Here is a 12,099-nt window from a genome sequence, read left to right on the forward strand (position 1 = left end):
TATTAGGCAGCAGGCCAACATTGTGTCCTCATAGTTGATGTGTTAGAGGCAGGAAAAATATGTGTTTCTGTAGGTCAAATTTCTAAAAAGGTTGATGCTGGTTCTCATAGAAAGGTGTCAGAACACACAGTGGAGTCCATGCCTCGATGGGTCAGCGCTGTTTTGGTGGCAAAAGGGAGACCAGCAGGTGGTCATAATGTTAGGGCTGATCTCTGTATTTTGCAAAATGAATTTCCATAGCCATATTTGAGTCATCAGTAATTTCTAAGTAATAGAGGTTATAGAAAACAACATCTACCCAGCTTGGTATCCCGGGGAATTACATCCATATTGGATGATTCTGCATCTCCAGATTTACATCTAGTGCCAATGTTCAGTGCCAAGACAGGAAGTAGTGTGTCCCTTACAGTAAGCAGAGAGGTGGAAAGTAAGGGAGTGGAAGTTGACTTCCATGGAGGTGACCGGATTTGCAAATAATACAATTTCTTATTAGGGCTGACCCCCAATAGTCGAAGATTCGATGCTTTGATGGGCAGAGCCTGATTCGACTGTCAATCTCACAGTCGAAGCTTCGCAGTGAAACAAGGATCATGCCATTTTGGCGATATGGGGGTGCTCAACGTCTGATTTTACATAGAACTACCAGTTTTCTCCCAATAAGTGAATATACAGCCTATTACAATATACATTTCAACATTTAATGCTGTAAATAAATACGTAAAAAGAATAACTGTTGTTGTGATTTGGCGCTATATAAATAAAATTGAATTGAAAATAAAACTTCCAATAAATGTTTTCAAAGTGCGTGAATAAATCCACCATCAATCACTGTTGATGAACCACACAAAGAATATTATATTGTTTTTAAATAGGCGGCTACTTGAAATAGACCCGCGTGGAACCGCGACGTGCATGTGCATGCCGTGCTGCTGACAACATGCACGGCATGCACATAAAACGCGCTCAAAAGCACACATGATTCGACTATCAGTCGACCATAGGCAGGACTTGACGAATCTGATTCAACTATGTAAATCCTCAGTCGGGGTGGAGACCAAAAAGAGCTAAAAGAGAGTAAATATTGGACTAACAATCCATCAGGTAGTCAGGAACTCGACTCCAAATGAATGATAATGTATTTGATTGACTCTATATAGGCAACTGTTTGCTTACGAGTTCACTATATCAGCTTTATACGGTGGCAACGTTTCAGCTGGTTTCTGCTGCCCTAAAGGGGCCAAAATATTCACCAATATGCACCTTAACCTTGAACCTGCAGTGCAGAACTTTTGTCTCCTCCGTCTGACAGTGAGAGTAATTACAGACATTAATACAGGTGTGCCAGCGCAGGAACATTGCCACAGAGAATTAGCTGGCGGTGATAGGCGTCTTAGCATTGTGTGAACTTCGTTTTCGAGGGTTGAATATAAGGTCCCACATTCTAGCTTTAAAGTTAGTAGTGGCAGTTAAAAAATTGTTGTTACCGAACATAAGCTAGGGTTTTGCAGAATTCTCCTGTATAAACATGCTAAAGCAATGTCCATTTTACCACCTGTATCCTCCACTACTGTAGGGGGCGCCGTTGACTTCCTCCTCCGTTTCTCTAACATAACAAACAAGCACAGATCATCAGCGATTCAGGTTTAACTGCAACAATTTGACACCTGCCTCACTGGAGACTATCATCTGATGTGCATTTATTTTAGTGTTTTTGTGAAAATGACAGAAAAGACAAGAGTCTAATCCATGAATACATATAAATACATGCTCATATCTGTGCACCTGTTAAAGATAAATACCATCAAACCTTTTGATAACATCATTACTGTGGATCTTACAGACGCAGCAGCTTCAGTGAGAGCGATATGACGGCATCACTGACTAATATTGTAACTGCAGTGAGAATAAATGAGTCTCTGGTACTTCTACACACACAGGCATTTTTACCAAGAGTAATGGCTGCTTTGTTTTTTTGTTAAATACGTAATATTTTGACGTCTTAATTATTCATGCGGGTGTTGTTTTTGGCGAACCTCTTCGCTGGCTCAGCAACGTAAATGTGAAATGATTTTTTATTATTTCAAACAACATGTTTGCCAGCGCGTGACCCAGATAGGCAGTTAAATAATGTACCAGCATGAAGGTGCTGCTGATATCTAAATGAGTGTAGTCAGCAGCTTGGTTCAAGTACAGCTCGATCTCTCTTTCTGTAGTCTGGTCAAGGTCTAGCTGAGTGTGCAACCTCGGCACCGTCCTGCTTCACATTCATCCTGAGAGCTGCCCAACACAACCTCAGTCCGTGTTTTGGTGCCCGACTCAAGGGCAACTCTGTGTTGTTTATGTCAGGAGGTGATTTAGTCTGGTGATACAAACAAGACACTTCAGTGAGAACTACACATGTGAAACGTGTTCTTCCAAGTGAATATTGTACGAGCTGACCGTGATGACCTGAGCATTTTGACTTGGACATTATCTTTATGAACATGGACACAACTTTTATGGTATGGCGATGACTTGTGTGACTTGGACATGACTCATGAATCAGACCAGACCTCATGACTTGGACTTTTATAAATGATCACTTAGGGCTCGTGTCCAGCAAAGTGTGTTTTGCCAGCTGAAAACGCCCAGCAGGGCATTTTTGAGGCGCAGCGTTTTTTCCGACTGCTTTGGTTGCTATGATACATCAAATCCGTGGTTGCGAGTAGTTCTTCCGAACGTAAAAATGTCACCACAGAGTAGAGTAGCCTACTTGCTCTGGCCCTTGCTCTGTATGAAGAGACGGACTCGCCGGATGTGGGTTTCGGCGAATAGGCCTACTACCGTTTGGTCCAAGAGCTGAGGTTGGACGAAGCCCAGTTCCAGGATAGTAACCGTTGCTACGGTGTAGTATTTGTCCCACCCCTCGTCTACTGTGATTTGACAGCTGAGTAAAAAGACACAGTGACGAGCGCAGCGTTTTCCCCAAAGTTGAACATTTTTTCAACTCTCTGCGACCGGAAACAAACGCTCAGCGCCTCGTCCCGCTGCTCGCGTTTTACCAGCTCGTAAAAACGCAGCGCTCCCATTGGAATGAATTGAAAAAATAAACGCTTTGGGGGACACGGGCCCTTAAAGAGGTGGTATCATGCGGCATGTTGGCAGATTTTCTTTACACGTTTATGAACACGTCTATGAAAGACGCTTATGACTTCAGCATGACCTTTTGGCTCAGAGAATAAACCCTGTGACTTGGACATGACCTTTATGACTCAACATTGAACTCGCACATGACCTTTGGGAACAGACTTGACCTCTGTAACTTGCTCATGACTTGTTTGACTCGGATATGGCCTCTGTGACTCAGGCACGGGCTTTTATGCTTTTGAGGTGACCAACTTGCATTTGGAAAGTCAAACATGACCTCTGTCACTCGGATATAACCTCTATGACTTGGATACGATTTTAAGAGCTTGAAAAGGACCAGTTCTACTGTGACAATGACCTTCCTGACTCAGACAGACATAAGTTGTTTGATTTGAAAATGATCTTCAGAAATTTGACATGATCTTTATTATGGCTTTGGTGTGACCTGACCAGACGGTGCAACACAATAAAAAACAACAACAACACATTTTACCTGTCAAACAGAAGTGAAAGCTTCTGTGAGTCTTAAGAGGAAAAGACAAAACAGAAAGAAAGACAGAGGTGGACAGGGAGAGAGTGAAAATGGCAGAGCGAGGTAGCAATTGTATAGCAGCGTGCCAGCCAGTTCTCAGGTTGCAGGTCAGGGATGTCTGTTGGTTTTGCTTTAGCACAGGATTCAATCCTTGTCTAACGCCAGCTTATTTATAGCTCACTCGCTCTCTGATTTAGTGTCTTTTGCTCTCTCTTTCTTGAACAGTCAGAGCAGGGACTTGCTATCCAGAATACCTACAATGTCTGTTCACGTCACTTTAAAGCCACACAGTTTTTGAAACATCATATTTGATAGCAGCTAAGCTAACAGTAACGCTAACAGTGCCAGCAGCTGCTGCTCAATGCCACAGGATGAACATTCATTCACTCACGCGACTTCTCTCCCAGCTATTATTTCTTTCTCCTTTTCTTTTTTTCCCCCTCTGCTATCACCCTTTCCCTCTCCACCTTTCTATCTCTCTCGCCCCATCTCTCCTCTCCCGCCAGGTCTGTTGTATGTAATTTATTTTCGGTGCACAAACAGCTCACTGTAAATAGAAGCTGTTAAGCTGCTCCAGCACTCTGTTTTAATAGACCCGTGTTTGGTTATGTAATGATTAAATAGCTGACCTGCGCTTTAATTGCGTCATAAATCACTGAACGTGGTTTCACTGTCTCATAAAGCATGAATAAACTGGTGGAGGTGGGCACGGTCAGAAAGCCAAGGTCAAAGGTCAGACTAGAGTATTTACAGTGGCAGTCGTTACAAGTTGCACTTTATATATTCATGCTCTGCTACAGGTGCTGTCAACGAAGTCTTAAAATGCCTGCGAAAGTCTTAAATTTAGATCATTTTAAAGCCTTTTCAAGACAGTTAATAGATATTTATATGGTGTAATGAAGGTATCTGTACAATAATTTAGCTTGTTTATGCTTCCGTAGCTTTAGTCAGATGAATTTCAAACCAGGAACTTTCTCAGATTTCAGCTGGAGACACTCGACAGCTGTAGCTCTAAAAAGAATCCAAGCAGCAACATGGATTCTGCTGGAGAACTAGTCCACCCTTAACAAGAATCAGACTGGTCCCAGACCAGTTTAACACCAGTTAAGATTCAGAAAACTGGGACAATTTAATGTCAGTGCCCTTGACCTCAACCTTCGTTGGACAGGTCACGACAAGGTTCAGTCTTACTTAATAAGCACCCAGCGCTCTGTGTGTGTGTGTGTGTGTGTGTGTGTGTGTGTGTGTGTGTGAATTCTACCTGAAACCCTTAAAGGTTTAAAAGCAGCCATGACTGCCCAGTTATAAACACCTGAGCTTGTGTGTTTGTGAATCTATTTTCCTGCATTTATGCCAGGTGTACTTTGTCAACACCTGGTGTGTGTATGTGTGTGCTGCCCAGAAATGGCAGCTTGTAAAACCGACCCCCAACGCCCCTGCAGTCTCTAGCTGGCAACCTCTGGCCCCTGTAGGGTTCAGGACCCCGGCTAACAGATGTCCAGCTGTTGTCTGCAGAGACAGGTGGTGGGAGATGGACGCCGCAGCTCTGCTTTGATTTTGCGTGTCTGTAAAGTCAACATCAAAACGCACTCCTGCTCCTGTGCTCCTGCAACACAAACCTGCAGCCTGTAGCGTTAGAGTTAGATCACAGACTCACTAGAACCGATAATGCTCAACAAACAAGCAAAATGTGATATAATGTACACAAATGAGCTTGTTTTAACCAAAATCATTCCGTTATTTGTTAATTTAGCTTAGCCACCGCTAACACCAGCTGCTTAAATGTTATGTTTACTATTCTACCAACCAAATGTGTTTGCATTAATGTGACTGTCAATTAAACACAAACTAGTCTGGCTAACTGCATCCACTCGCTTCCTTCTGTTGTTGAACAGTTATTTAGTGTTGGGGCAGTTCATCTTTGTCTGGATCTCATTATCTGTTTTAGAGTTCATGCTCATCTCACAACACTACTGCATATCTGCAGCCGTCTATCTCTTGTTTACTTTCTCATAGACCTATAGATTTACTTCTGCATTTGTTTGCACAAATCATACAAAACATCCGACTGCAGAGACAAAGTATGCCGCGCCCGTCCTCGTTAGCAGTGACCATGCCATTCCTCCTGCCTAGTGAAGACGAACGATGAATGAATGAAATGTCCGCTGTCACTACGGCAGCCCCTGGATGAACTACCTGAAAATAACACGTAAATACACACCACGCTGTGGTTCCCGGTCTGCTGTCTGTGTTTAGCTTTACAATGTTAAATGGGCATGTGTGCGTTTATAGGAAGAAGAAGAAAAACAGGGAGGCCAAAAGAGGAGAGTGAATGTTGATTGAAGGAATTTATGGCCACATTTAAGCCACGTTAAGAGTGTGTGTGTGTGTGTGTGTGTGCGCGTGTGTCGCCCTCGCTCTGATCTTCCTCAGTAATGTATAAAGTATTAATAGAAAACACACACACCGAGGCATGACAAGCAGGTGAAGGATGCGTCCTGTGGCTTCAGCGTCTGTGACTGTAGAGATGACGGACATACCAGCCAGCTTACAGCACGTGCTCTTTACCGAATACTCACGCGCACACGTGCACACACACACACACACACATACTCAAACACACAACAGATGTAAACAGATTAAAACCTTAAATCTCGAGGTGAGTCACTGTTTTTACTGTAACTGCAGTTATTTGTAAGACAAAACAAAGTCGTAAACCTCCTGCTTTAACTCCGACCTACTCTGCTTACTGTGGTAACACAGTTTTCATATGCGATGAGGGATTTTTACTAACATTTTAGTTTGAGTTAATTCATTTAGGTTGCTTTGTTTCCAACCTGTCTGATTGTCTGTCTGACTTGCTTTTAGTGAGATTTAGAAACGGACAAAACTGTGAAAATAGGACCCACGTTGTAATGAACCTCTTGAAATCTCATTCTTTTGCTTTAATGAAAGTGATCTGATTACACGCGATTTATTATTTAACAGGCCCTGAATGTGTTTCACTGCCTTCAGCTCCTCTCTGGCTGCACAATAGAAACCGCTTATGAATAGAAATACATTTAAACCCCTCATTATGGACGTCAACTGTCAGGAGGTTTCGGCCCAAGGCTGTTGTGTGTGTGTGTGTGTGTGTGTGTGTGTGTGTTATATTATCCAGTTTGCTGTGAGCACCTCTTTTCACATGTAGGTGTGTGTCAGAGATTAGGTGTGTATTCATGTACGTTTGGCTTCACCTTTGTGTGTGTGTGTGTGTGTGTGTGTGTGTGTGTGTGTCTCCAAGGCTGGCATTCGTCACAGCGGCTGCTCTCTGTTCCCAGACTCTGAATGTATTCATGAGTTAGCTGTTGACTCAGGTAGTTAGTTCACCTGTTCACACACAGACGCATATAAAGCCCACACATACACACACACGCACACACGCACTCCTGCTGTGTCTTTGTCCAGACATTCAACAAAACTTGCCAAATTTCCCTCCTCAGCCCTATCCCTCCATCTCCCTCGTCCCTTTGTACAGTTAAACTCCCATGATGCTCAGCAAACGGGGACCTTTGAAGTCAGCTGGGGTGGGGGGATGAGGGGGGATTTCCTGACGTCTAGTTTTGTCCAGATCTCAGAGTCAAAGTGAACAGACGGCAGTTTTCTTGGCGGTGGGAGGGGAAGGTTTGGAAGACGAGGCCTCTCTGTTCTCTCTGCCAGGATCCCTGTCAGTTACGTAACGTTAAATCTGACTCATTCAGGCCGGACTGCAGCAAAATGATGCTGATGATCACACAACCACCAACCATACTTTATTCATATAATACCTACAGCAACAGACCCTCCAGGAATTCACGGGCCTAACCTGTGGTGATGGTGCATAGATAACGTCCTTACCTTTGGTGTGAGAGACCTGGGTTCGATTCCCACCGTTGTGTCCCTGTGTGACACACTTAACCCCTAGTTGCTCCAGAGGCGTGCGACCTCTGACGTGTATAGCAATTGTAAGTCGCTTTGGATAAAAGCGTCAGCTTGCAAATGACTGTGATGCAGCAGCCTGTGTCACAGTGGTTTATCTCGTTTGACATCCTCCATGCGTTTCGGCCATTTTCTGCTTATTGTCCAAAGAGGATTTCCTTAACGTTTAGCAAAACAGTTGACCCCCCTGCTGGTAAAGAACACCTGGATCCCCGTTCTTCACGGCCCTAAGCTGTTGTTTTTGTCAGCAAACGTGAGACGGCGGTATCACACATGTCTGCTGCGTCTTCTAAACAAGGAAGTGAGTTTGATGAATTGTGACGTTTTGCAGGAAAAAGCGATGATGCTTTAATTTATCATTTTATCAGAGGGCACTATATTGAGACTGATGTGTTCCAGTGGATTTGATAAACTGTACTGTCTGTTTGTGAGTATGGCGGATTGGTTCCTCACGATCTTTTCTGATTAATTGTACATGGCGTTAGTCGGGGAAAAAAAGGTTGTGGTGGATCAGATAAGATGTTAGTGGTTCTGATTGGTTGTTTTCTGCTGTTTTATTTAGCAGAAAGATGATGTCAGCCTATCGGAGGGCAGTACGGTGGACCTGAGGAAGCCTGGGGAGGAAGAGGATGAATACTCAGAGATGGCTGAAGAGGCCATGGACCCAGACAACTGCTTCCCGGACAGTAAGCGCACACACACACACACACACACATAGAGCAGTTAGTACAGTTAGGAGTCTCTTGAAATTGTAGTTGATCGTTCATAATAATTGTGTTGTACAAGCCTGTTTCAGACGATTTAGGAAACACACATTATGACATATTACAAAATATTGTTATCTTATTATATAACAATAGTATAGTCTGATGCTGAAATGTTATTCAATTAATTAACCACAATTTTGATAATTGATTATTGGTCATTTATCATGCAAATATGTCAAAACCCCTCTGAAATATAAGGATTTGCGGCTTTCCTCGGTTTTCATTGTGAAATGAAAATGTGAGGGTGTCAGACTGTTGGTCAAACAAAATAAGTCATTTGAATGCTTTACCCTGTGGTCTGGAAACATCTGTAGTGACTAAAATATCAATTTATTGCTCAGGAATGGAAATAATAGCTAATTTCAGCCTTACAGAAATGGATTTTTGAGGGTGTTATTTAAAAGACACATCTTCATATGCCCCACTGAACCAAAAACTTCACATTACATATTAACGCAAACATATAAGCAGCCTGCAATAAAAAAAATTTTAAATAAGGATGTGGATCATTTTTTGTAAATATAGTGAGCGAAAAGAAGTTGTGTGCCCAGATGAAACCATACAAGTGCGTATACCAACACCCACTTGCCCCAATACTTTCATAGTGAGATTTATGATGCTGCTCTGACTAACCCAGGTGAAAAGCAAACACCTTGTTTCCTTCCTGACTCAGCCAGCGTCCCCCCGGAGCATACATATTTGTCACAGCTAGCATGGCCACACATACAGAGAAACAAAGGCTGGGGGAACACTGGCATACTATTGGGCTCCCAGCAGCCAATGAAATCCCAGAAATTAAATCCCTACAGAGCCGAGATAAACGATGACGTGTTATCTTCTGTTGGTGGCCAAAGAACTGCAAGTACGAGACAATATTATTTCTGTCACCATGCAGACGACATGCAGCTGTACATTTACGTATTACCCAATTATGTAACCCTACTGACAAAGTTGTTTGATCAGCAGTTGGTCCTCTTTGAACATCTTCGACCAAGTGTCACCTTTAGTTTTTGCAGCGAACACGAATGCAAAGCTGGATTTAAAGTGCCAGTTGAAACTTTTCAGCCGATTTATGCTCAGGTTTTGTTGACAATAGATGACTGTGGCTCAACAAAACCCTGAAATATTCTTGTGTACAGATACTATTAAAAATGAAGCGGATGTTTAAATTGGATGTGTTTAAGTTTGATAACTTATCAAAAGCGAGGAAAAGAGGGCCATCTGATGGATTCTTAGAGGTTTTGTTTAAAAATGCAGGAGTATTCTGGACCTGGTTTATATTAATGGTGTTTTGTAAGCCAGTCAGGTCAGAAAGGATTATCAGTTTAATCCAATTCATCGTGGCATAAAACGTGGTTGGTTATCACTTCTGTGATGTTCTTTGCAGTCAGCTAACTGTTTTCTTCCTTTTACATCTAGTCTATTTGGTGTAGTGTGTCAGCGTGATCCTGATTATTCCAATTATTGTCTAATTAGTCAAAATACGTCGTTGTTTTTGTGATGGTTAATGATGAATTTAGATTTGAAGTTGCCTTCAGACCGACCGTAAGTGCGTAGGTTGGTGGTTCATTATTCTTTTTCGCTGCAGGGTTTGAAACTGTGAGTCACATGATGGTTTGACTAACAATGAGCCCATTCCACCACCCACTTGCCCCAATACTTTCATAACGAGATTTATGATCCTGTACTGACTAACCCAGGTGAGACGCAAACACCTTGGTTCCTTCCTGACTCAGCCAGTTTCCTCCTGATGCACTGAGATTTGTCTTAGACACACTTCAGCACAGCTAGCGTGGCCAAGATAAAGAAACATGCAAGCAGGATTTTTTTAATTGATATTGCACATTTGACTTTCAAAGGTAACTTGAGGTTAAAAAATAAAAAAACACGCTCAGAAAGAATTAGGGCAGCCAGCTGGAAAACCCTCTCCAAAGAACAAAAATAACAAAAAAGCATCCCCAGCACCTGCAGTGAGTACATTACTCCAAAGTGTAACCAAACATCTTGTACTAGATGGTTTGAAACAAATACATTTGCACAGTGAGTTATGTTGAACCCATATAAACCAAAATACACCCAGATTTTAACCCATTTTCCGCCTGGATTTTATGTCCCTCTGCATCTAGAAGTTGATGTTTCTTGCTTCAATGGTGTTGTCCGCTGCAGTTAACTTCTCGCAGTGTGCCTTATGCAAAATCTGTCTAGATATTTAAGATATTTAAATTGGCTACACTGCTCATGTTTACTGAAATTACAACAGATTTTTGGACACTTTCTGAAAATGTTGTCATCTCTGAATGCATGCATTACAAAGCTCGGTGCATTCAGCAGAGCAAAGGGATGCACCGCATGTTCGGCAACTGAAAATATTCGTCCGGAAATAGCAAAAAAAAGTCAAACAAGTTCAGATTGCTGAACAACTACGTTGACATGTCGGCAGTGTGGAAGCATTTTTAAAGTGTCAGAGAAAGACGCAAAAATCGCTGTTTGCTGAAAAATTGGGTCGGACTTGATGCATTCAGTGCGAGGATACACATGTGACAACGTCTGGTTTTCAAAATAAGGAAATAAGATTAATTGGATTATATTCACAGAAAGTATAACACATATTAATTATGTAATTTACTTTACTGGACCCTCTCGGCCGCCAGACCCACCCACCATAGTTTCTCCAAATCTTGTGGGAAACTCTGAGGAAAAAGCACATGTTGACTATTTAATTTATGCAATGGTTAAAAAAAAAAAAAGGCAAAATAAATGTGAAAAATGTGAAAAACCTTGTTTGGGAAAGTTTTTCATTGTATTCGGTTTCGGCTTCAACCAAGCGGGGCATCCCTAGCAAAGATAATGTTAATGTTAGTAAAGATATCATACAGGAGCCAATTATAAATTATTAAAAAATTTAAATATTATAAAAACAAGGTCACAATAACAGACATAAATGCAGGTATTGATATTCATTTTCTCCCTGGAAATACTAAGAAAAAAAATATTGTGTTGTACCGCCCGCCACTACGTAGTTACAGGTTCAGAGTAAATCCAGAAGCGGGTCTGTTTCCTGTGAGAGGTGCTTTGGATGAAATTATCTGCCAAACAGCAGATGTTGTATTAGCTTTGATTCATTTAGAAGATTGATGCGTCCATCGCAACTGTCCCAACACGCCGCCTGGTTCTTCCTGACTCAGCAGAGTCCTTCACAGCAGGCAGACATATGTTACCAGCTGGACTCAGATCAGCTGCTGGAGCACCAACGGAAGAGGGATGAAACATGGACGAAACTGTTCCTTCACGCCACAGTTTTATCGTCAGCACGTCTGTGTTAGTAGGTGAGAAAAACGGCGAGTTATTGAAGAGGAGGAAAAGGAAACAAAAGGACAAAAGAGAACACGAGAAAAGCAAAGGCGTGGAAGGAAAAAAACAAAGGAGAAGGAACAAAAGAAACTCAGATGATGTGAGCAAAGTAGTTATGAGGGACATAGGAGAAAAGGGAGAAAAGAAGAAAAAGGCCAGGAAGGAAGGGAGGATTTAGAGAAAAGAGTTGAGGATGGAGAGGTGAAGAAGAACAAAAGGAGCGAAGGAGAGAAGGGAAATGTTGGAGATTAAAGTAAAGGAGAAAAGTATCATACTGTAAAAGAGAATAAAGATGAAAAGAGGAGAGACATGTGAGATATAAAACTGTGAAATGTGAAAAGGGTTTTTTACCAATATATGCCTCAG

At 42.1% G+C, this 12,099-nt stretch overlaps 1 protein-coding gene across 1 annotated transcript in view; it reads left to right on the forward strand.

Moving 5' to 3' along the window:
* Positions 1-12,099, forward strand: part of LOC123967520 (sodium channel protein type 4 subunit alpha-like) — a 185,517-nt gene that overhangs the window by 134,571 nt on the left and 38,847 nt on the right. Inside the window, exon 23 of the mRNA XM_046043645.1 lies at positions 8,178-8,301. Within this exon, the coding sequence (XP_045899601.1) occupies positions 8,178-8,301 (124 nt within the window). The remainder of the gene's footprint in view (positions 1-8,177; positions 8,302-12,099) is intronic.

Source organism: Micropterus dolomieu, linkage group LG01, assembly GCF_021292245.1.
Source record: "Micropterus dolomieu isolate WLL.071019.BEF.003 ecotype Adirondacks linkage group LG01, ASM2129224v1, whole genome shotgun sequence".
NCBI lineage: Eukaryota > Metazoa > Chordata > Actinopteri > Centrarchiformes > Centrarchidae > Micropterus > Micropterus dolomieu.